This window comes from Temnothorax americanus, unplaced genomic scaffold, assembly GCF_048541705.1.
Source record: "Temnothorax americanus isolate GAGA-0224 unplaced genomic scaffold, ASM4854170v1 Scaffold9, whole genome shotgun sequence".
NCBI classification, from domain to species: Eukaryota; Metazoa; Arthropoda; class Insecta; order Hymenoptera; family Formicidae; genus Temnothorax; species Temnothorax americanus.
In genome coordinates, this window is record NW_027509812.1 from 2,350,616 (window position 1) to 2,375,199 (window position 24,584).

At 38.5% G+C, this 24,584-nt stretch overlaps 5 protein-coding genes across 8 annotated transcripts; 1 reads left to right on the forward strand and 4 right to left on the reverse strand.

Annotated features, from left to right (window-relative positions):
• Positions 1-301: 301 nt before the first annotated feature.
• Positions 302-6,207, reverse strand: LOC143908056 (DNA-binding protein D-ETS-6; the record flags this gene model as incomplete). The annotated part of the gene is given in 5 exon segments (XM_077425329.1): positions 302-771; positions 974-1,238; positions 5,568-5,828; positions 5,927-6,164; positions 6,166-6,207. Coding segments are annotated over 5 exon segments (1,119 nt in total), but the record flags the coding sequence as incomplete, so codon positions are not given.
• A 1,859-nt stretch (positions 6,208-8,066) lies between these two features.
• Emc7 (ER membrane protein complex subunit 7) lies at positions 8,067-9,844 on the reverse strand. Its single transcript, XM_077425323.1, has 4 exons — positions 9,534-9,844; positions 9,180-9,438; positions 9,009-9,083; positions 8,067-8,808 (listed from the first exon to the last, which is right to left on the reverse strand). The coding sequence occupies exons 1-4, from the start codon at positions 9,731-9,733 to the stop codon at positions 8,680-8,682; spliced, it is 663 nt and encodes a 220-aa protein (XP_077281449.1). The 5' UTR covers positions 9,734-9,844; the 3' UTR covers positions 8,067-8,679.
• A 378-nt stretch (positions 9,845-10,222) lies between these two features.
• Positions 10,223-12,415, forward strand: LOC143908048 (RAB6A-GEF complex partner protein 2). 2 transcript variants are annotated; one of them, XM_077425315.1, is made up of 6 exons: positions 10,223-10,620; positions 10,685-10,806; positions 10,890-10,997; positions 11,125-11,274; positions 11,358-11,470; positions 11,560-12,415. In XM_077425315.1, the coding sequence occupies exons 1-6, from the start codon at positions 10,499-10,501 to the stop codon at positions 12,103-12,105; spliced, it is 1,161 nt and encodes a 386-aa protein (XP_077281441.1). In that variant the 5' UTR covers positions 10,223-10,498; the 3' UTR covers positions 12,106-12,415. The 2 variants fall into 2 exon arrangements, with proteins under 2 accessions (XP_077281441.1, XP_077281442.1); XM_077425316.1 differs by having other exon boundaries at positions 10,225-10,620; positions 11,575-12,415.
• A 4-nt stretch (positions 12,416-12,419) lies between these two features.
• Positions 12,420-19,344, reverse strand: Sage (salivary gland-expressed bHLH). Of its 2 annotated transcripts, none has more exons than XM_077425322.1 (4): positions 18,839-19,344; positions 18,144-18,279; positions 17,750-17,947; positions 12,420-13,664 (listed from the first exon to the last, which is right to left on the reverse strand). In XM_077425322.1, the coding sequence occupies exons 1-4, from the start codon at positions 18,941-18,943 to the stop codon at positions 13,243-13,245; spliced, it is 861 nt and encodes a 286-aa protein (XP_077281448.1). In that variant the 5' UTR covers positions 18,944-19,344; the 3' UTR covers positions 12,420-13,242. The 2 variants fall into 2 exon arrangements, with proteins under 2 accessions (XP_077281448.1, XP_077281446.1); XM_077425320.1 differs by having other exon boundaries at positions 17,720-17,947.
• Positions 19,345-19,540: 196 nt separating this feature from the next.
• Positions 19,541-24,151, reverse strand: Akhr (Adipokinetic hormone receptor). 2 transcript variants are annotated; one of them, XM_077425317.1, is made up of 6 exons: positions 23,398-24,151; positions 21,808-22,012; positions 21,387-21,481; positions 20,939-21,234; positions 20,433-20,573; positions 19,541-20,302 (listed from the first exon to the last, which is right to left on the reverse strand). In XM_077425317.1, the coding sequence occupies exons 1-6, from the start codon at positions 23,679-23,681 to the stop codon at positions 20,205-20,207; spliced, it is 1,119 nt and encodes a 372-aa protein (XP_077281443.1). In that variant the 5' UTR covers positions 23,682-24,151; the 3' UTR covers positions 19,541-20,204. The 2 variants fall into 2 exon arrangements, with proteins under 2 accessions (XP_077281443.1, XP_077281444.1); XM_077425318.1 differs by having other exon boundaries at positions 19,542-20,302; positions 20,388-20,573.
• Positions 24,152-24,584: the final 433 nt, after the last annotated feature.

Here is a 24,584-nt window from a genome sequence, read left to right on the forward strand (position 1 = left end):
CCACACTTTAAACGTCTGAAATATTTCACGTTAGTACTATTATGTATGTACAGTTCGTCCCTACGACGTGTCAATTGACAATGAGAACTGAGACTAAGTTAACTGTATCATTTCTCAGCTAGAAATGATTAGATTCGAATCATTGATATCACTGTCAATCATTACTGGTTAATATTTTTGTCATCTTCGATCTCATTATAACGGTATTTATGTTCATTGCTCAATTGTAAATATTTTTATAAAATTTCTATTGTCTTTCAGGCAATAAAAATCTTATATAATATATCTAGTCATTTCTGAGTCCAAAATATGAAAAAAAAAAAAAAAAAAAAAAAAAAAACAGTGGCAATATGTGCAAGATAAGAATGAAAGAGAGAGAAGGAATCAAAAGGGCTATCATCCACTCAAGTTGACATCGGCCAACATAATCTTATATCTAACAATGATTGAAGACAATGTTATTTCGGTGGTGAATATCGATATGACCAATAGTGCGGTGGTGGCAGTGGTGGCGGTGGCTGCTGTTGATTGGAAGGCGACGATTCCGTTTGTAATGAGGACGATACGGAGTGATGAGCAGATCCCACTGGATATAAGCGATGAGTCTGATGATGAGGATGACAGCTCGCATTTGTTACACGCGACGACGTTGACGCTTCCAACATGATGCCGGCTTGCGACTGACAAGCCATTCTCAAACCGTGAAAATCGAACTTGTAAGCGTAACGTTTGCCGTGAACTTTCGTCATTATATTCTTGTCGTAGTAATATCTGCGAAATAACAATGTTTTTTCTCTCAACAGCGCTACGTAGCATGGGGGAAAGCACGTTTCAAAGCGGTCAAAATTTTTGAATCTACAAGAATCTTGAGAGAGATCTGGTGAAGATGAGATCGATGAGATATGTGGAAGAGGAAAGACAGGTGAACGATATGATATGTACGATTGTGTCATATATCCGTTTATGCAATTACCTCAACGCGCGTGACAGCTTGTCGTAATTCATGTTAGGCTTGCTCTTGCGCTCGCCCCAACGACGCGCGACCTCGTCCGGATCGGTGAGCTTGAATTCCCCGTTCGAGCCCTCCCACGCGATACAGGACGAGTTAGACGAATCCGAGAGCAGTTCCAGCAGGAATTGCCAGAGCTGAACCTGTCCGCCTCCGACCGCCCCCGAGGCACTGGCTCCAGCCGTTGATCCAATCAGCGAGCAAGTCCGTTGTAGGAGGCTGAACCTATCTGCGAGCAGAAAACGGAACACGCATGCACCAAACCCCGTTCTCGAGACGTTCTTGAGATCGAGTCGCTTAGACCATGAGAGACAGAACGATGGATCGCCGGCTTTTCTCAGTACACTTGTCTTCTCGTTCTGACTGACACGGATTTTTATCCTGTATTTCCGCATTGTCCACGTAAATATTCCGTCATGTTTACAAGATCCGAGAAAGATTTACGATGATTATCGGTTTAGATTTTATTGTGAGAGTATATGAGAACCCGAGCAATTATTCTAATATCCTTTCTCTACACTAAAGTTTTATTATATATAATATTCTATTTTTTACACTGTCTTAATAGCTATTGTATTCGTTACGCGCAAATTATTTTTTTCTGCATTGAACGCGTTGCACGTTACCCGTAAATACAGAGCGACGAGGATGATATGCTTGCGACAGTATTTTCAAAAATTTAATTTTTAATTTTTTGTTTTTCTGAATTTACCATTATAAAAAATCGCAGCGGCCGAAGGGTGCAATCTGGTGTCCTGCTGAAGATGTAAAGGATGCGTTTGAATTCTCCACATTACGCGCCGAATTAAACTATTTTAGCCTAATCCTGTGCGCTTTCGGAAACCGATAAACGACAAGCCCATCATCTCTGAAGAGTTATTTCGCGCATTGAGGATTCGTTTTCTTGCGTTTTCAGCACGACGATCATCTTGCAGTCTTAATGTTTATCGCGATTTTACATCTTTTTGATTTGAAAAGAGAAAGAGCATGCATCGTTATGGATTTCTCGTGTCGGCGGAATAATAATAGAAACTAATTTTACAGGGGCTCGGACGGTCACACGAGCGAACGTAGCACGAACAGCTTCATCGCGAACCAATTGTCACGCAAAATAATGGATACAAATCAGGGAATATCAATTAAGATTCATTTCACTGATATTGATGACGTTCTACACATCTCAGACAAGTACACCCACGCACGCCACAATGCAACATCAATCGTCAACGGAAGGTAAATGCATTTGGAATAAAACTCCGCCAGTCAGTGGGCAGAGAACGACTGAGCGACCTTTGCCCCTGGTTATTTCAGCCCTTCGCGCACCCCACTCTTGGTCTTGGTAAGAACGGAATACCTTTACACCCCCTCTTCTGACGTACTGCGCTTTAGAGTACTTACCTATATAGTTGTCGTCTCATTTTCTCTTTCGAAATTTACTCAAGTATCTTTTCGAGATCTCGAGCGAGATGGCCAAAGTTAAATAAATTAATTCGAAATTTCTTCTCTCGTAAATGGGTCTCTCAAACGCTTGTTCGGAGCAATCGTTTCTTTTTAGATCACATTTCTGCAAAAACTTGGATATACGCGTCGTCTGATAAAAAATTTTCTGAAATTTTATAATATATCGCCGACATGTCACGTCGATAAGTGCGATAAGCGGTGCTGTCTATTACAGCAGCGGTCTTAATAAATAATCTCCCGTTTATCGCGCCTTTCTGTTGTGATTAGTTATCGTACTGTATCGCTTTTTCTGTATATGAGCTTGTCTGTGTTTTGCGATTTTCAAAATGACTGAGTTTCACACACACACGTACGAGCAGCTTATTAACAAATAGTGAATCGGTAGTATTATCTTGAGGTGTTGTGTGAAACGTCTACGAAAGAATGTCAGGAGAAAAAGGTCCGAGATATTTGTGGAGAAACATCCGGAGTCCTCCATCGCGATAACGCGTCCATGCATTAATACTGATTTATGAGTTTTGCACTAAAACGAAGAAACTTGTGCCTCCCAAAGACATTTCTCTCGATGTAGCATGATAATTAATCACAATAGAAAGACGTAATTGTGTGGACGCGCTATTGTAAAAGAATTGGAAAATTTTTGAATAGATTATGTACCTATTATTATTTTATATTACTTCATCTGACTTATACGGAGACGTAAACTAAAAGTGTACAATATATGATCGCCCCTCTTTCGTCCGATACAGAACACAAAAAAATATTTTAAAGTCCTTTTGTACATCTTTATGAAAATGATCTAGCACAGAACTCTCTGTTGAAGTGATTGCTCTTTATAGACGTCGGTGCTTATGTTATAATTATAATAGAAGTTTTAATGGAATATTAAATATTATCGCATCTATTATTGTCAATACTAGTTGAGTCAGCTTAGAAGATATTTATATTTTTCAGTCTCTGTAACATTAATGAACAATGGTGTGCATTGCCAAGAATTACGTTGCATTTCAGACTAATCGACAAGAATAGAAAGACATACGGAAACGTGGTGCGAAATTTGAATTTTAACAAAGGACTGTAATGATATAAAAAGATTCGTATATACAACGCTTTCATATATTACAGATGCGCCAACCCGACTATGATACGCAAAAGAAAAAAGAGAGGAAGGGAGAATGTGAAAAATTTTATTTCACTATTCGACTGTTGTGCTAAAGATGACATAAAGTGCTCGAAGGGCAGGCTCGAATGGATTCATTCGAGGATATCGTGGATGCACATATTTTACACGTGTGCATGTATGCTTAGATACAAAGTGCATGCCGCACACACAAGGCGAGAAGTTTAAGCGACGCGTGACGGAGATGCGACGCGTAAAATTATCCCGTATACATTCAAGATCCAGAGAACGTTTGCCGCTCATCACGAAAACAATATAGTCGCGCCCCGCGGCGAGCTTACCACCCCCAAGCCCGTTAGAGCCTGCCCTCGGAGGAGAGCTGAAAGAGGGGTAAAAGCGGTCGCGCGGCAAGCTCGTAACCCCTCGTGGCACCACCTTTCCGCTGCCCTAAACACTCGATGGTTTATTCATGAGGACTCTCTCACCGCGATAACACTGATTCGTTTAATAAACGGCTGCTGCCGGGGCGAGATGGGCGACGCACACATTGAAAACGAGAGAGAAAGGGAGGCAGAGAAGGAGGGAAGGGGAGAGAGAGAGAGAGAGAGAGAGAGAGAGAGAGAGAGAGAGAGAGAGAGAGAGAGAGAGAGAGAGAGAGAGAGAGAGAGAGCTGCAACGTTATTCAAACGGACGATATATCTCGGAGGCTTACGCTGCCACAGTTCGGTACCTCTCACTTTTCGCTTTTCTTCCTCTACGTCCGAGGAGATGGTGCTCGAAAGTGTATTCCGTATACGAAAAAGAGGGGCGAATAGAGCATAGACAAAGGGAAATTACGTTTCTTTTTTTCACCTCGTTTTCTCGTGCTTTATTGTGACTACGCAGTCGAGACCAATTCTAATATAATGTATTATACTGTCTATATTGTATTATTCTTGTTACTGCTAACATGATTATATAAAATGTTTGTTTAAATACCACACTCCACCCTCGTAGAAATCTCTTTTCGTATGAAATGAAATTTGGCTCGATCTTGGTAGGCTGTTCTCTTTTATTCCTCGGGTTATCGCTTTCTTACTCAATCGCCTCGATTTTATACGATTTCAACATGTACGGACGTTTCGGCACATATGTTGCTTTTTCCCTTCGGGTCATGCGAGCGACAGAGGTGATGAAAGAAAGTCTGGGGCGAAACTATCCGTTCGAAGATACCGATATTTACTTTCCTGCCGGACCGCGTTTATCTGTAATAGATCGCCACCATCGTTAAAGCTCTAGATAAGCTCCAGTTGGACCAGAATCGGCCCTTGGGGAACGGTTAGCCTTTTCCGGTCACTCTCCATTCAATCGTGACAGGTCCAAGACCAAATGCCTATTAAGCTTTCCTAAAAGCTTTAACGTTTAGATTTATAGTGTGAATCGCTTTGGATTTATGTTTGCAATTAATATACGTAAACGCGACGATGTTATTGTCGCCAATAGAAAAAATGTTATTACGACCTGTTTTAAGCGTACATTATATGTAGAAGTAAGTGAGAAATAGATAACACAGTGGCAGATCTTGAAAACTATATTCTGGTAAAATTATTAAGGAATTATTTATATTTAACTAAATATAAACATTAAATCTAAAAATAATTTTAAAAGACTAAACTATATCCTGTCGTTTTTAGATGAAGTAATTGATATCAAAATTCAGATATTGGAAGAATCCAAAATCCGAATCAGAATAGGAATATGAATAATTTTATTTATCCAAGGTAACTTTTTTTTAAATTATTAGGACTATTCCAATGACCCAAATAGTCCAACGAGCCAAATTTTGATTTTTCAGAAAACCTGAATTTATTTCGAACATCTAAATTTAAATGTAAATTTGGACCTGGGTTCAAATTACTGACATATCAATCTTATTAATCATTATAATTGTTAATAGTATCCGTAATAAGAAAATAGTGATTTTGAGCTTAGACTCACCAGTTCTCTCATTATTTTCGTTTTCTTGCAGTAAACCCGGAGTACGCACGCCAGTGGCTTGTAGATGAAGATGAGCCAAATGTCTCGCTAAGATACTACCTGCCGTCCCGCCGATATCCTGCCAGTCTTGTAGCGTTAATCGCAACAGTTCTTCGCCGGTCGACGGAAGTATCGCTGCGATGGATCCTGATCTAATGGCGAATGTCCGACCGCACCATAGAAGCCATTCATTTATGTGACTCGAGTTCCACTTGGACGGATCTGAAAGACGAGGATCCGAAATTATCGGGATTTCCCATACTTTGATACGTGAGTCAGAGGTACAGCTTTCACACATCGTTCGCCGATTAGATATTTACCGGACGGCAACATTATTTGCTCAGATTCGGGACGATTATCGGGATCTTCATCGTTGTTTTTCTCGTCGTTTTCCGACGCGGTTTTGTGTTCCACGGTTTCAATATTGGGTATTCCATGCACCTGCGAATGCATCGCACGGGTTTGTCTGCAACTCGTGGGCACTTGTGTTTTCTTATCACTACCCCTCTTCGATTTCGATTTCGATCCCGAATTTGATTCAGAGTCCGTCATTTCAGATGGTATCTGATGCACGGTGTCCGAATCTTGAGAAATGTCCACAATTCGACGAAGGAATTCACGATTTTTCTTCGCGAATCGATCATTTATCGTCGCCATCTCGCATCGAGTAACGTCGAGCATTCTCACCTAATTTCGGCGTCGAAACGTGGTTTCCAGCAAAATTACATCTCGTAAGTAAGTCCGACGAGATGTCTTCGTCGAGATTAGGCTCGAATTAGCGCCTTAATCGACTGATCGATGCTCGTGTTCATTTTCACATTGCACTTAATCACTTTAAATACTAATATATAAATATATGGTATATAGATTCACCGTAACTTTCTTCTTCCACACATTTTGGCTACGAATATTTAAGTAATTATTTGATCGCACGATCGATCGTTCAATTATGTTTCTCGCAACGTAAAAAAACTTAATCGCCGTGGTACAACACATCGCGTAATCACGTCGCAAGACGATGCTTCGATCTAGTCGTTGTCGACCTGAATGAAACGAAATCGGTCGGGCGGGAGGAGGCGAACTACGGCCGAACCAGAGAGCCAGAGACTCGATTGGCGAAATATGGATTCCCGGAAGAGCGGTACACTCAGCCGCTCTCGCTCGGCCAAGTTGCTCCAAGCGGGCTCCGTGCATCGTCGACCGCTGAATCACGCTTCATCGCTGTGAATGCTGAGATTGCTCATCTTTACTCATGTCCCTTTTTTCGTTTTTGTCAATTCCCACGGACGGTGCGATCCCGCTTCCTGGCGTTAATCGCCAATCAAGTCTGAATAATTTAACTTTCTTTTTTTTTTCTTTCTTTTTTTTTTAATTTAATAAATTGCTGCGTTACAGAGAGGATGCGGAGTTTATCTCGCGATATCTGAAAATATTCCTTAAAGCAATAAGCTTTAAGGTCCACTATTGTACGTTTGAGCGAAGATCTTTTTTGTTATAAATTGTTATAAATTATAGATCCCCCGTTTTCCTGTCCTAACTCTGTTAGGAAAGAACTCTGTAGAATTTCCGCACGTTTGCTTTTTGCTTTCAGTTCGAGTTACAGATGTGCGTAGATTTTTTTTGTCGACCTGAATGTGACCTAGATCTGCGTGTGTTAATCATACTTGAAAATATATATTTAATGTCGCATCCTATGCTAGCCGGTTTTTTGTCATGCTATGACTTAAACATTTCCGAGAACATTTTTATGTCTTTCCTTATCTATGATGCAATATACAATCCGAGTTATACAATAGATCCATTGGTCACTTTAACGTGACAAATTAAAACGATGTATAAACATAATTTTATTTTTTTACACGTAACGCTCTTGTGGAAGATATTTTAAACGGGAAATTATAAAATTTCTCATTCGTATAGTTTTGTATATAGATAAGAAAGCACACCATCGTAATCATCCGTCGATATTGGACAGAGCGATATTTTCGAGAACGTTAGATCAAGATTTTAAAAGAAATTTTATACAATGTTTGAGATTCTTTAAACTATATGTAGAAACTTTTCTCAGAAGAACAAGGATCTTTGTGATTGGCGATTCTGTATTCTTTATTAAACATTTTATGAGCAGCCCATCGTTATCATTTGTTACAATTTCTCAACGTAATGCTAAATTGGAAATATCTTAAGTCTACTAGTTTCTTACATCGTTTTAGATTTTTTTTTGTAGGATGAGTACGAAATAATTATTAAAATCGATTAATGACAGACAATCACAAAAGAATGGGACATTATATAAAATTAAATTATATATCATTGTTAGGATTTGTAGTCGGTGGTTTGATCCAGACACTCATCCTATATATTTGCCTCGGTTTTAATCGAAGTTGATTGAGAAAAATTTGAGGATTGGGAGTGTGAAGGAACATAAGATGGATGATAATTCGTTTTGGAAGCCCATAGTTCAAGATTTTATACATAATTGTTGTTTATTTGCAATGTGGTATTATAGATACATGCCTTTTTACGATTTAGAAAATTGTATCTTGTGCCTGGACACCTTACATAAGACAGGATTAATCTAGACATCACAGAGAGTGACCGACACAAGAAAGTGTAACAAAATAATGTCTTTGTGACACGAAGTACAATTATATTGTACATATTATTACATATTATGTGTGTCATTACATCATATTATATAGGTCAGATTTTTTTTTTCTTATATTCATATTCTCTACTGATTTATGAAATTGTGTATAAAGTGACCACATAAAGCAAAGATGGATAAAAAGTTAGAAAGTTGCTGGCGTTGTTATCGTTTCTTTATTTGAAGTATGTATACGAAACGCGAATTATTTTTGTGAATTATGAAACTGTAGGAATATATCAAGCACTTTCAAGTAGTCATAGTTTAAAGGCTTAACGTATTAACAATCGCAATCTTACGCGATACTCGATGCAAGGAATTGGAACGTTTTTCTCGCCTCTCGTCGTCGTATCTTAATATATTTTTAACGACTAGAGTAAACATATACATATAATCATCTACAGATAATAAAACTAAACTAATACATTATTGTCTTTTCTTAGCAGCTTTTACAGCCTTTGATTTTTGTTTTTCTCCTCCAGAAAGAAAAGACGTTATTACTTCAGACATTTCTGGCATATTATAGATAGTGAGATTATTTAATTGCTCCATTTCCTACAAAATGCATTTAGTTTATGACTTTGTCAAGGACTAGAATATATAAACTACGTGGTAAATCGTATACTAATTTATGTTAGACGATGTGAGTGTATCTTACAGTATTATCTTTCATTTATTTATAGATATTAGAAAAAAAAACCCTCCTAGTCTTTAGGATCACTCATAATTTTTGGCCGGTCTTTAGGTCTTCTTACCTTCCTAGTTTCAGGATCATTCATAATTTTTGGCAGAATCATGATCAGTATAAGTGGCAGAACCATCATTAAAACCTGTGAGGAGAATGGAAAAGAAGTAACGACTTTAGCAAAGGAAGGGAGCAAATCAAAGCACATGCATTGTCCACGCTTCGTCCAAAGCTCTATTACCATGGGATTGAACAGGAAGTCTGTTAACCGCCACTGCTCTCTAACTTGGAAATATCGGAACGGTGCTAGAGGCCTCATTTTCAACGGGTAAGGTACTTGAATCACTTGCGACGTCTGTATCAAATTGACCTTTCGAGCTCGGAATTTCCCTTTAGAATTGATCTCGACCCTGACTGGCTCATAAACGTAATTCGGATTCACCACTTCAACCATGTACGACCCAGACGGGACGTTCGTGATTATAAACGTGCCATCTTCCCTGAAATCAAACATGCTCGTTTAACATATATAGCGCGTCCGTGCGCGTGAATTCGTTCAAGTTTGTACCGCATCGAATGCGCATAGCTACATTACCTCAGAAAGCCGTAGTGTTCACCTCCGTTTGCCATCACATGGGTCATGAGCTGCCACCCAGTGGAAGCAGCGTTGTCCCAGGGGAACACCTTCCCCTCGATCACAAACAAATCCGTGGACGCGTCTTCCTCATGCTCCGCTATTACGTATCGCTCGCATAAGTTCGCGAGAACGACGAGCAAACACAGAATTCCCCTCATGACGAATACGAGCGAACAATCATTAACCTCTCTCGCGTGTGTTATCCACCATTATCCACCTGCGACCTGCGACCGAATTGTCGTGCGCTTTATCAATCCTTGCGCACCTAGCCACCTGGACACTGCGATGCATATGACACCTGTATGTCCTAGAAAACACCAGTGTGCTTTATATCAGAGAAAGGTTTTTCTCTGCAATGATAACAGTTATCACTTGATGGATAATCAAACCCGGATGATAATCAAGTTACATTTTAAATTAAAATATTATCAGGCCTTAAATATGCGTACATACACTACATACATGTTTATAAAACAATAGGATAATAATAAATCATAAGATTAGTATTGTACTACGGAGCTACCTAAATTTTAATAGTCGATCACGCAAACTTCTATACGAACCGACTGTGGATAGGATATAGCGTGTTACCCGTTGGAAATATTCGTGGACATGGCTACGTAGTTCAACGTCCACGTTTTGTATACAAGATTACCAAGAGACGCCAGTGAGGTCAGTAGGGTTAGGTTTATTAATGAAATATCTATAAACATTTTTTCCCCACAAATTTAGAAATGAAATTGGAGCGAGTTGTGAATAAATTGACAAAGGGGTACGATATATATATCGATTTAATTTAAATATGTAGATACTCGGACCATTGAATGAATGTGATGGATTACGAGAAGATTGTATCTCAATGACAAGATTGTCATCTCATGATTGGGAAAAGTACGTATGTCTCTATCTAAAAGAGAGCCAATATGATAGAAATCACGGCAAAACTCGTTCGAGGGCCTGTGTATTTTTCCGGGGAGATTATAGAATGTTTGGTCACGTTCACTAATCCCCCGAACCCAAATCATCAAATATCACAAAGCCACAGGTAAAGAATGATAATGCTGTAGGCAATTAACTTATTGTTCGTAACATCAATTGCTTTTCCACAGTGATTTATTCGAGAGTCTCGCATGGGCGAGTGCACAGGTCCATTGTCAGTGTACAATCAACAGCAAAATGGTCCTTTCAGAGAAAATAAATACTGCAGCTCGTTCAGTGGCAATTAACGCAAGTACGAATTTAGAAGAAATACCTTTAATCCTTTCTGCTTTATTTTTATTAATTGTGTCTACATTTATTACGACTTTGTTACAGATACTACCTTTGCGCCATGGCAGCAAGACAATGGACACGTGGTACTGAATACAAAGCCAAAGATCTTGTGTTGCGACTTAAGACTGTCACCTGGAGAAAGTAAGACCTGTAAGTTTTTTATTATTCTAATTAAATTTTAATATTTGGAATTGTGTTTTAAATGTTTCTATTTAATAATTTCTCTTGTATATATATTTTGTGTTCTTTTAAGTTTACTAAATTCTTTTGTTAACAGATATTTATCGTGAGACAATACCAAGCGACGCTCCACCTTCGTACAGAGGGCAGGCTGTGAAATATTCTTATAAGATCACAATTGGAACACAAAGAGTGAATACAGTTATAAAACTGCTGCGAGTACCGTTTAGGGTGCTTTCTTTAAGCGGTAATATTTTGAAGGATTTTGGATAGAAAAATGATAATACCCCTGTGACATAAAGTATGTATAATTTATATATTGCTTTACAGAATTGCCAGAAATAACAGCATGTAACGATAGCGTAGATCTAAGTCCGAACAATCCGTTTATGGAAACGCAGAACAGGGAAACTCCACTAGATATCGCTCTACAAACGCTGCAGGTTATACGCTATTCTTTGTGTAATCTTAAGAAGTACTTGCACTTAAAGTTGATTTAAAAATTGTATATAGTGCTAACATAACTGTGTAGTCTACAACGTTTCAGAATTTAACAGCCAGACGCAGTCCGAACTTTTACAACGTGACGAACGGCCGTGGGCGCGTGGTGCGGTTCTGCCTCTTCAAGAATTCCTACAAACTCGGCGAGGACATTGTCGGAACCTTCGATTTTTCGAACGCGACTGTATCCTGCGTTCAGGTGTCTGTGTCTTTACAGTCAGAGGAACACGTGTCCGAGGAGTACAAGCGAGGGAAGACCGCTACGCCGACTCTGATCAGCTACAACAAGCATCACGAGATGTGTCTCGGTCTCAAATATTCGCATCTGGTGCTACCGATACCCTTGCATGTCACACCGGATTTTACTACCGATTTGGTAACGCTCAAGTGGCGATTGCATTTCGAGTTTGTCACAACGCCGAAGTTGATGGACATGCCCGGTGAGAACACCATAAGCTGGCACGGACCTTCGACTCTGGATGTCGAAACGATGATTTGGGATCTTCCACTGCATATCCATCCAACTACTACTCCGCCGAACATGGCGCAACAGACGAAATACAACACCGTCATATAGGTATCATAACGTAGCATATATGCATGTTATTTAATCAGTGCATATGCATATAAAAAAAGCGAAGTATCGGTACTTTTGGTGCAGGTGCAATCAACAGAAAATAATTTAAACTTACAGTCACATATTCTACGTTTCATGATTTTTATGTGGTAGGTATGCGATTATTGTTATTCCATGATAGTTTAGAAAATTTGTATTCTGTATGATAATTTATTATATATGGGGAAGATATATTTTCATATATAATTGTGTATATATAAATAAAAAAGAATTATATGTAATAAAGGAGAAAAACGTTAGAATAATTTGAGCACTTTTGTATCTATGATATATAAATTTTATAATAGCATCTTTGACTTTATAGCATTTATTTCTATTCGGAGTGATGGTTTCTTCGGAGATTAATGACTTTGCAGAAATGATATATTACACAGCGACGAAGAAAAATAAACAGGCTATCTTAATCTTTATAAATAATGTACATTTTCTATAAATTTTTCTTTTTCATGATTTATGAGAATATTTTTTTTAACTGTACTTTTTTACATTTTCCTGCAATCTTATCTTTGCTATTTTTCTCTCGAAAATCTAAGTGTTTATTGCTTGTTATTTATATGATTCTTAATATCGAAATGTTTTCGAAGTCAATAGATTCAAATCTGAGAAAAAAAATTGCCAAGTTTAGAATAACTATTCTAATTCCTTCGTTCGTAAAAAGTCGCAGTTAATAAAAATAAACCCCGCAAACAATTGATAAATTAAAAAAAAATTGATAAAAGTTTATTTTATAATATTATAGGTTTCTATATTAATATTTCTTTTTCTTAATCTCTTATTGAATATTCCTAATCCTAATGCATACATGTACATTTCAATAAAATAGTTATTTATATGATTCTTAATATTTAAATGTTCTTGAAGTCAATTCAAATCTGAGGCAAAAATTGTTAAGTTTAGAATAACAATTCCAATTCCTTTGTTGAAGGTAAACATTTTGTATTTTGGACCATGAATGTTTATTCCTTCTAAAAGAGAATTAACGTCTTGCTCTTAGAAATCCATAATATTACAAAATAAATTTTATCAACTTTTTTAATTTATCAATATTTTACGAGGGCTCGTTCTCGAAGCGATGAGCTAGTGGCGTGCTTCGTAAGAGAACTGTCGGTCCTCTTGATCAACCGGCAATCTCGGCTGCAGAGGCGGTACCAAAGTCGGCGGCGATGGGGTGGCGAAGGGCGCGTGGTAATCGTATCGGTAGTAAAGGGACTCCCATCGGGCTGCAGCCGGATGTTGCACCTCGAAAGACGTCGGCGGACCCGGTGGGGCCGCGTAATAGCCGCTGGCACGATCGGGCATGTCTGGTACATAGCTGTACTGCGGCTCCAGCAGGCTCTGCAGATGCCTGATGTACGTGATGGCGTGGCGCAGCGACTCGATCTTGGAGAGCTTCTTGCCAGGCGGCTTGCATATCGGCAGCTTCGACCGCAGCAGCTCAAATGCGCGGTTCATGTCGCGCATTCGGGTCCGTTCGCGATCGCAGGCAGACTTCTTGTAGTCTGAAATCGTTAATTACGTCGGGGTTAACGACTGTTCTTGCTCGCGCGCACTCGTCGTCGTCGCCGTTGTCGGTGTATTGTCGCGCGACAACGACCTGCCCGAATGATGGAACGAATTTTAGAAAAGCACTTTAGCTTCATGTAGAGACGCTGATATATTACACGTGAAAATTTCGGATTTAGGGTGAAGAAATTTGGCTTTCGAAGGAATTTTTGATGATTTTAGTCATCCTAGCCAGCAGAAAGTTTTAAAAAACGTCTTAAAGACATCACAAAAAAAAAGATATTTAAAAGACATAATTTTTCGGATGTCTTTTAAGCGTTTTTAAGACCTTTGTTAGAAGCTTCTGTCAGCTGGGATATTTATATATTTCTTGCGCTTCTTAATTTGTGTATGGTATATAAAAAGAGCATAATCTTTTTCCTACAAAATAATTTTTTTTTTATTTGTTTTGTGCTGAATTAATAAGACATAAAACAATACTGTAACATTTTGTGTAAAATTGTACGAGAAGTTATTTACGGAATCATCTATCTTGTAATTCGCGAGACATTCCTGTTGCAAAAACAAAAAAAGGGTCAATATGACTAATAAAAATGAATATAAATTTTAGATATTTATCTTATAAAAATGCCAAAAGAAGAAACAAATTGTAAAATAAAATTGAGAAAAATTTTTACCAGTAATCTCTTTTAAATGAAAGCAAATTTTGAAACGGGGTCGGGAGAAATATTTAAGAATGACGAACATCAAAGCTAGTCGCAAAGGTTAGAGTTAAAATTATATATATCTAATTTAATATATATGTGTTAATTATATATATATATATATATATATATATATATATATATATATAATATATAATTTATATATATTAAATAAAAATAAAAAAGGAATCTTTGTGCAAATATTTTTTCGTAACATGAACTTATAACTTCTCGTGGCTTGTGTATCTATTAATCTCGTACAGTCTTGTTTATTATTTGTAATTTATACTTAAGCTTATCCTTCTGCAGCGTGCGTCGCGAAAAAATCAAGCAATAATTAAGATCATGTGGAAGTAATTAAGATTACGATCTATCTCAAGATAACTGTTTATATAGATATTACCGGTATTATTATAATTGACGCAAAATGGATTGTATTATTTATCTCTCATTGTCAGATGTTTAAACAGCGTTAATCGAGATGTGCTGAATTAATTTATTTCGCGGAAATCATTGTTAGCATGACGTTCCATTTGGATTATATGCGCATATTACGTAGCTGCAGCTACATGTACAATTCCGCGTAAAAAGTCTGTGTAATAAGATATATTTAATTGTTCCTCTAAATTTCAGGATGTTGAACAAGGGGTGAAAGTTCGGTGATTATTCGGAGTAATCTAATTATATTTTATTTTATTTATTCTATGTATTTTTTAACGTCTCTCTCCAATAAGAGATGTTGCGTGATTCGCGTAAAATACACAGACTAATAATAAAATAAAAATGTAAGATAAAACGAGTAAAAAGATATGTAGAGTGCATGTAAAACAGCTGTAAAATAATGCTCTTTACTGAAAGGAATGCGATTGAACGACGCGCAGTACTTTCGATTGCCTTTGCCGCACACGCGTAAAAGGATGATGGTGATACGTGTGATGCCTCAAGGCGCGGACACGAATTATTTTCACGTGGTTCAGGATTCGACTATGAGCTCGAATACTGGACTCGGAACGAAGATCCGATATCACGGCAAGACATTGGAATCGAAGCAGAGCTCGGTCGAAATAGCGCTCGTGACGTGCAGCGGCTTCGAAGGCGTTGATCAAAGTAAGAAGTAAGAAGGTATAAAGCATCTCTCTCGCGATCATTCAATAAATCCGAACATCAAACGAAGAATAATTATCAAATCGATCAAATCAAGTATATGCTATTACGATATTTTATTAATTTATTGAATAAAAAAGCTGTCTATATATATAGGTGACAACAAATGAAGAAACTTTTATCATTAATTTTATAAACAAAAACTTGTTTCGAAAATTAATGGCAACATTTATCTCTTATTATCTATTTGCCTTTCAAACTTACTCAAAAATGAGCATAAATTTATGAATTGACATTGTATATTAATTTTATAAGCTGATGTACAAGATAAATTATACAGTTAATAAAATGTATAACATTCCCTATTCCGAAGATAAGGAGGGCCGTCAGGACATTTGCGTAGAAACCGAAACTATCGAGCTTCTCAACGATCCATCATCTCTAACGCGGCGGGAAGATGTTCCATCGATCGTTCAGGACGATTCTGAGAAATTTGCGGAATTTCCGCATGCCGAGGATGATCGTCGGGAAACCGTGCAGAAGGTCGTGTGCAATTCGCAAGAATTGCGAAGGCAGGTGGAGCGCGGCTGCAAGAGCGTCGACCGGAAACGGAGCTGCGGCGATCGCGTCGTCGAGATCGAGGAGAAAGAAGAAGATAAGTGCGGTAGTAGCTGGTGGAGGGACGGCGGCCAAACAATTCTGCAGTTTTTCGCCAAGATCCTGGGGAAACGCGGCGGAATAGGCGCCAGGGGACCGGCGGGCTACGTCTTACCTACCGGCAAGCAGCCTGGCAAGCGTGTCAAGCGTGTCTCAAGGGGCGGCAAAGGCCATAACGGATGCAGAAGAGACGTCGATAGGGGTATACGGCTGAAGCGAGTCGACAACGGCTACATTGCGAATCACGTATATAGGTATATGATGGTTTGGCGAGTATACTTGTGTTGTTTAAAAATTCTAGAAATGTCAGAATTTAAAACAAAATTTTAGCTAAAGTGAAATTCTGCAGTTTTAAATAGCAACTGTAAGTTAACCCAGCTAGTAGAAAGTTTCTAAAAGACGTCTTAAAGACATCAAAAGACGACATAATTTTTTAGGCATCTTTTAAGTGTTTTTTTGAAGAGCGTAGACGTATTTCATAAGCTTTTACTAGCTGGGAAGTAGCATCGAAGGTGGTTGATTGATCAAAATATAAGTGTTGAACTTCAAACATTTAGAGGAGAGAAATTAGATAGAGAAAAATTGTCAGTTGAAAGAAAAAATCAAAGAGAATTTAATTTAAAGCTCGATATCGCGCATGATTCATTATTAAAAGTTCATGCAAAAATGAAGTGCTATATACACGGCATGCATTTGAGACTTCCGCCCGATTTGCAAGCTTTATAATTGATTACAAAAGTGCGAGAGTCATTATTTTTCTGACTGATTTGTACACGCGATTTTTACATTATGTAAAATTGTCCAACGTGACGCGATACGCACGCACGTCTGCAAATAATTTCAAACGCGTTACGCGACGCATTGGTATAAAAATGTGCCAGCGATGCCTAAAATTGAATGCAGCCGTGACGCGAAAATATCTTGTCCTTTTTTTTTGAAATACGTGCGTACGTTTCGGCCGAATTGATATTCATGCACCATGTCGTACTCGCAGGGACGAGGGAAGCCGGCACGACGCCGCGACGGAAAATAAGCCGCGCGAGAAGCAGCAGCAGCAGCAGCAGCAGCATCATCCCTCGATTCTCGTGCGACAGATACAGCGGACACGTGACAAAAATCTACGGGTCATGCTGCTGGAGCGGGAGCTGTGCACACGTTTGCCCAAGGCTGCCAGGAGAGACGCGCGTCTAACCGGGAACGGCGGTGTTAACGTCCGGCAATTAAGCAGCCCGCTCTGTTAATTCTCTCACCGTAAGAAAATTGGTACTTGGAAAGAGATTTACTTTCATGGATCATTTAGCTCGATCTTCTCACAAATGCGTCTTAACACGTTCGCTTTACGATTTACTTCAACGCTACATATATGACAGCCAGAATTTTGCACAATTCCATGTGTCTAAAACAAATAAAGTTTACTAATTGGTATCGGCGTAGAGGGGATGGCCTGTGGCGAGAAAATTTTGAACTCTAGCATGTGGTAACGCGAACGTATTAAGGCTATCTATGATAGATATATATGATCGCCAATCTATTCACGCGGCATTCCTAAGGCACGTAGATTAGTTCAATCGTGGATGTGATCTCACCAGGCAACGAGCAATTCGACATTGCCGCACCTTTCTCAGTCTGCGACGGCTCCCGATGCACCGACTTAATGTTGGTCTCGTGGAGCATCTCGAGATGCGGATGGCTGCCAATTATTTCCGGTTCCGGTACTCTAATCACGAGCACTCCCTCGGGATTCTGCTGGCCGCGCGTCTCGAAGCTCGTCTCTTGCCATCTGTCTCTCGTGGCCCGCGGTCGTGTTGTTTCGTCTAATGGGAATTTGATATACGCACAGTTAATAACACGATTTCACACTTACTATTAATTATACTATTTACGTGTCAGAAACTAATCGAGCAATTATGTCATTTATAATATTTGGGGATATGTTTAGCTGATACGTAATAAGAATGAGTAACTTCCTTCATATTTTGAAGTACAAGCTCAAGTACCTCGTATGCGTACCTGCCGCCAATCTTTGATTCACCGTTGATGCGGAACTCGGCGAGCTTGCCTTTTTTTGCTGTTGCTTTGAGTTCTCGTCTAAATCCAGTAACACCGGCGAACGCGCGTAATCTTCATCGTTGCTCTCGTTTTCGGACTGGAATATATAAATTTGCCTTTTTCTCATTCTTTTTATCCTATTCTTTTGTGCTGAGACTTTAAGTTTCTTAATGCGCTGACCTTCTCTTCGTATATTGTACGAAACAAATCGATGTAATCGCGACACGAGATAAATGCGACACTAAAATATTTTTCAGGAATACAGCGTTGTAAAATAATCGTTTAATAGGTATTACAAATTACTGTTGGTTAAGTTGTTTTAACAGTGTATTTTAAATTAAAATACAAGCTATAAAAGACTGAAAATAAAGATGAAACATATAAGAGATTCTCGCAAAATATATATTATTTTGCGAGAAAAGACACGTTTCTCAAAATGCAAGATACATAAATGTAGAAAATTTTGATTCAAAATACGCAGTACGAAAGAATATTTTCCGTCACAAAAGTTTACATCGGTATTTGAGCCCAGACTCGTGCGCAAAGTAAATAAGTAAATAAGAAGATGACGGGGCTATCAGTTGCATTATTGAGCGATATTGCGGAGTTACATTTTTCGCGATAGTATCATCGCATCGCACTTCGATTGCCTTTACCTCGTTCTTCGCCGGCTCGGCGTGATATTCTTCCGAATTCTGCTCCATCCCGGACACCCGATCGAGCACAAATAGCACGTCTTCGTTAACCCTGATGTCACCCATCGACGTGCCGAAGAGAAACGTCGTGAAAAACTGACGACTTGGTCCTTCCCGACCAAGTATCGGAAAGCGTTTATCAAGTAGGTCTAGTCGGCTGGGTTTGTCCTCGGATAAGATGTGGATCAGCCACAGACAGTCGTTATTAATGTTAATTTTATCCGTTTATTAAGTGTTCAGGTGTTCCGCGCCGGGGGTTCTCAATTTGTCGCAATCAGGTAAAGAGAGGAATGTATCGGATATCATATGGGCCCTGCCCAAAGTATCGCGATTATATATACTATTCTTAATAAAGTACTTGATTGCCATATAAGTAAAACGGAAAGTTAGAAAATTATTATTAATATGACAATACAAGAAAACATGGACATTCGCGAAAATTGAATTTTCTGTAAATATAACAAATAATCATTATTTTTTGGAGTTTTGGAATATTAAGGTAATTTTCAGAACTATCATAATAATGTTTATCTGCAGCTTTTGCATGAAATTATTTATATTATACGTTATTGTATAGAATTTAGTTACTTTGGAGCAACGATCGAAATTGGAGAACTCGCGTTAATCGTACCATTACTTATTAATGCTCGCATAGTAAAAAAATATTTAAAAAAAATGTTTCTACCTCCCAAAGGAATTAAATAGGTATAGCAATGGCGTTAGATATGGGTGTCCGCACCTGGTGTATAATATTAGCATGCGTATGAGAGTCTCTGGGATGATCGGGATAAAAATGGGAGTACAAACATCGGAACATAATAGACGCTCAGCCGATGGAAATACTAATGAGGTGGAACGGTGCAAGTATAACAGATCGTGAAGAATGACGCACACGTGGGTGGAGAGATGCGACGGGAATTACGAATGCGAGGAGAAAAAAATTTTGAAATTGCATCGTGCTTTCGTTCAGTTTGTAAAACGGATTCGCGAAGTCAGATATTGTATGTGTATATATTTTCAATTTCAAGTGATCGAAACTCTTGTAGTGACAATCTTTCTGTGGATATCTACATCGCTAGCTGTATTCTGGAAATATTTCTGTAAAACAGCGAGGTTCTTTGTTCGCAGGTATTTTTCAATAGGTTGTCCATAAATAATTTTTATTAAAAAGTCGTCATATAGAAAGAAATTGCATGTGCTCCGACATTGTTCGTACTGAACGCATTTACACGGCCGCGAATGTATATATGCATCAACTATATTCGCGATGTATTCTTTATATTCAAAACAGTCCTTCTCAAAATGCAAACTTTGTTTTATTTCCACTTTACCCGAATATCTTTGAACTCGCAAGTCGCGAGATTCTAGAAATAAACGACGATGTTGAAGAGGGTACATCCGACGCGTTCCGACGTGCATCTATATCTGAAAGAAAAATGGCAATATAAATATAACGTTTATGCTCTCTCGCGACGCGAAAATGTTTGACGGTCGTAACACAAATACACACGTGGTACTCGTGGTAGAGCGATTCAAACTGACAGATTATGATTACCGTAAGTCAACGAATAATCTTTCTTTCTGTGTAAAAAACTTGTCAACGCCGCGCGTAATTCCTTGTTAAATGCAAAGTAAATCCAAGGATTAACGCAACTCGTGAGACTGTTTAAGAGACTTAGAATAGTGAAGGCAGCTCCTGCAAATTATAACACGTACAAGTACAATGAGATAAGAATTAATAAATAATTTAATGCCCTAGAGAAACATTAGATCCGAAAAATAAATACTGGGAAATTCCGTTTTCTACTTTCGCATATATATTTACACATTTTCCTATAACAATATAAATTTATAAATTAAGCCAATAATATATAATAATAAATTAATATTGTTACAAGCGTTATGAATTGTACAATCAATTAATTGTAATTTCATTAAAAAGATATTAATTGGAATTTTCGAATCGCTGAATATTATATAATGACCAATATCACTTTCTAATTAATAGTATTTTTTAATTATACTATTACAATTTGTTACTGCATTTGATAAGATATTTACCAGTGACAAATGATGAAGTGGAAGCTTTAGGGTCCCACGTTGCCCATAGCTCACACCCGATAAAAGGGGTATTGGTGATGATGTATAAACTAACTACGATGATCATTTGTTTTACAGTATTGATCATCGCCTTGGAGATAAGGGGATCTTGATTTCGTTGAAAAAAACTGGCCTTGTTACTTCTGTTGAGATCAACGACACCCGACGTTTTACTGCTCGTCCATATCGATATGCATATTCTCGTGTAAGTATATACGAGCACTATGAAGGGTAATAGGAACTGCGTGACACTGTACCTATAATTAAATCCAGACATCACATCGCTTAAGTCTATCGATATTATATATATATATATATATATATATATATATATAACGCTACGAAAATATATAATATATATTTTAAAATATAATGTAAACCATATATTATGGATGAGTGGATATTTTACCAAGTAATATAAGCTCTCTCGCCATATTTCAGGTAAAAGGTGGCCCAACACTCCCAAACGCCGGGCGATATTTCCGTGTACGAGAATATAACAATCTAAAATTATTGAACGAAAAGAAATCTGTAATTTGCAGCAACAAAGGTAACGACATTTACAACTGTCCGACAGCCGCGGGCCCGAGATACATTTATCAAAAACGTCAAGAAATTCGTGAAGCGCATAATGCATTTATAAACGACAAGTTCCATACAACCATTCTCATAATAAATTAGCGTGTCGACGCTATTGAATTTGCGCCCGCTGTCTACATAGGATAAAAATTAATATCTCAAGTAAACCGATTCACTCTCGGGCGCGAGGCAAGGTGGATCGTGTGAACGGAATACATCTCACGGAGGTGCGAATTAAATTTTCAACGGACCTGCGGTACGCACAGTATAGCGGCAAGCGCCCACGCCCCGTACACCATTTTCGATCTTCGAGATGTGACGCGGCAGTAACTGAAGGGGTGGCAGATGGCATAATACCTGTCCATCGCGATCACCGTCAGGATATAGGAACTGAGATACAGACCGAACGGCTGTCCGAATTTGATCAGTTTACAAAGCACCGCTCCACCCTGAAATCTGACGGTCGTACCATCAAATTTGTTTAATCGCGCTGGCTCTAGACGAGAGCAGATTTTTGCGATAGAACTTTACACAAATTTGTACGTCAAAGATACGTCGAAGTTGTGTATAAAAAGAGTCAAATGGATAAAAAAGGGAATATAAAGCGTAGGTACAGAAGTTTAGGTTTGATCTTTGATTGAGATAATATTTTTTTACAATATTTAGAACTAATATTAAAACAGGTCAATATCGGGTTGGAAATACCTATTCGATAACTGAAAACTGTCTCATATATTTATAGTGTATTACATCGATTGTTATTTACCTCTGTTATTTGCATCTCAAGATTATTGGAATCGTGCCAAGTTTATATTTGTGTGAAAACAATAAAGTATTTACGGTAAAATTTTGATTAAACTGGCAGATGATATTGGGCAGTGAAAGCTAAACGTTAGAGAGACTCCTGTCTGGATTAATCCTATATCATACATCATATCTCGATGGATAAATATAATTTTCTAACATCAATCAAAGTGTCAATATACACGATTATGCTGGGAAAAATACAAGGTGCTTTTTTAAGGTCCGTCCTGATTTTAGAACTTTAAGATGGTTATTCGCCGATGGTTAATCGCGACGCCGTCAATCATTGATTAAGCTTGATTCAAAAAAGATTTCTGATTTATTTCAGTCATTATATGTATTATACATGTTTACATCACGTATTCTATCATCAAGAGCTATAAATATCAACTTTAAAATTTATTTTGCCACTTTTGTTTCTTTCACACTGGTTCTAAAATATGTGGTTCTCCACAATGAAAAATATCATTACAGTTAAAAGAAACTCTTTATTGTTCGACTATATAAATCAATTAATATTCTTTTCTTTCTCTTTCTCTCTCAAAGTCGAAAAGTATTTAATTAATTTTCTTGTTTCTAAAGATTTCTAATATGTATTATATTTTTAATAATTTCTCACCGTGTAATGTACATAAAATAGATATGTGAAAGTTATATAATTTCGATAAATTTTATTACATTCTGCGATTAGTTTTCTGCCCAATTTCTCGTAGCAACTTTTTAAATGTCCAGATTTAGGTGATATAGATAATTCAAACACTTGGATTCGAGTAATCAAATAATCATTGTTTTGTATAGCTAGATATTATTTTAATATTTACGGTTCCCGTACCATCTTTTCAAATGCGTTTTTTCTAAATATATAAAGTAATTGAATAAAAGATGAAGTGGTACCGGTGTATTATCATAGTTGACATTGTATGTTGTTGCAGATAAACAAACGCGCTCGGTGTACTTCCTGCATATCGCCTTCGACATTGGTCAACGAAAGCTCATTAAAGAATCACAAGGTTAGCCGGAATGACAATGCAGCTTACCTGAACGTTATGTCCCAGGCGAGCTGCGGCAGAACGTCGAGCAGACCCGTCAACAGGTCGGCCACGCTCAGGTGCAAGATGAAAAAGTACATCTTGGTGAACTTTCGTCGCTGATAACGCCGCCGGACGTAAAGGGCCAGCAGGACCAGGGCATTGCCGAGGAGGGTGATGAGGAATATGCTGGTCAGAACCGCGATTTCCCACTTGGCGAGGTACTCGTCCCTCGCGTCGTCCGCCGACTCCGAAGACGACGTCAACGACGAGGAATTAAAATCCTGCGACATATCTCCGAAGCACTCCTTTCGTGCGCGATTCTCTCGACCCGCCGCCTCGTCATTCAGCCGATGCCGATACTCGCCCGACGAGGGAGAGAAAAATAAAAAAAGAAGAGAGGAAGAAAAAGAAAAGAGAAACTCCGGAGATTGTCCGTGCGAATTTGCGCCTGCTACGAGCGCGCGACGTGAAACTCGTGCGATTGAATATTTATACGGTATTTCCGGTATTAACGGTAGCGTGACAACGCTCGTTCTCCGACGCGACGACGCGGAATGCCTCTTCTGGGAGGTGTCATCGCGAAACGCACCGATCGGAATCACGTGGAGGAAAAAAACGCGGTTGGAGCGAAATTCGCGGAGAGGCACCGACGTAATTCGTAATTGACGCGGTTTCTACGCAAAAACTGCGCAAATAGTCTCGTTGATACGCGCGAACTACGCGAGTTTCGCTCAACGTCGACACTGCGCTCTCGGCCCGACCGTGTCGCGCTTTGCCTCGTATCGGCCAAGGCGCGGTGGAAGGATCGAGTCCGACTGGAAGGATCCGAGGAAAAACAGCGTTACGTGATGAGGGTATATAAAATCGCACGTAGATTACACGTGCGTGTACATGATTGAGCTTCTTTTCTTTTCGACTCGCTGAATTGATCGCCCGGCAACCGATGGAAAGTTCCTCGTTGGATATTCAACCCAATTCCGATGGTCTAAAAAAAGCGTCTCAACCGTTGACCGTATTATTATACTGCGAGACAACCCAAATTGACGTTCCATTTCGAAATGAGCACGATAATTTTAGGCAATGCGAGAGAGATTATCATTAAACTGTTGTTTGAATAAATGAGAATAATCTTCGATGTTGTATATTGGTACTTTACCAAAAATTACTGTGTCAACATGATGTTATGCTAAACG

Bases quoted from the DNA above. Each gene is read 5' to 3' on its own strand.
- Emc7 (XM_077425323.1), bottom strand. From the start codon at position 9,733: ATGAGGGGAATTCTGTGTTTGCTCGTCGTTCTCGCGAACTTATGCGAG. The intron at 9,084-9,179 runs GTAATAGAGCTT...TTCTCCTCACAG, and splicing joins ACTTCCTGTTCAATCCCATG to GTTTTAATGATGGTTCTGCC. The intron at 8,809-9,008 runs GTAAGAAGACCT...TGCATTTTGTAG, and splicing joins ATGATCCTGAAACTAGGAAG to GAAATGGAGCAATTAAATAA.
- LOC143908048 (XM_077425315.1), top strand. From the start codon at position 10,499: ATGATAGAAATCACGGCAAAACTCGTTCGAGGGCCTGTGTATTTTTCC. The intron at 10,621-10,684 runs GTAAAGAATGAT...GCTTTTCCACAG, and splicing joins CAAATATCACAAAGCCACAG to TGATTTATTCGAGAGTCTCG. The intron at 10,998-11,124 runs GTAAGTTTTTTA...TTTTGTTAACAG, and splicing joins ACCTGGAGAAAGTAAGACCT to ATATTTATCGTGAGACAATA.
- Sage (XM_077425320.1), bottom strand. From the start codon at position 18,943: ATGGGTGACATCAGGGTTAACGAAGACGTGCTATTTGTGCTCGATCGG. The intron at 18,280-18,838 runs GTAAAGGCAATC...TATATATTCCAG, and splicing joins CCGAGCCGGCGAAGAACGAG to TCCGAAAACGAGAGCAACGA. The intron at 13,665-17,719 runs GTGAGATCACAT...TAACGATTTCAG, and splicing joins GTCGAATTGCTCGTTGCCTG to ACTACAAGAAGTCTGCCTGC.
- Akhr (XM_077425317.1), bottom strand. From the start codon at position 23,681: ATGTCGCAGGATTTTAATTCCTCGTCGTTGACGTCGTCTTCGGAGTCG. The intron at 22,013-23,397 runs GTAAGCTGCATT...TACGACCGTCAG, and splicing joins GCCTGGGACATAACGTTCAG to ATTTCAGGGTGGAGCGGTGC. The intron at 21,482-21,807 runs GTCCGTTGAAAA...CAATAATTTTAG, and splicing joins CTATACTGTGCGTACCGCAG to ATTGTTATATTCTCGTACAC.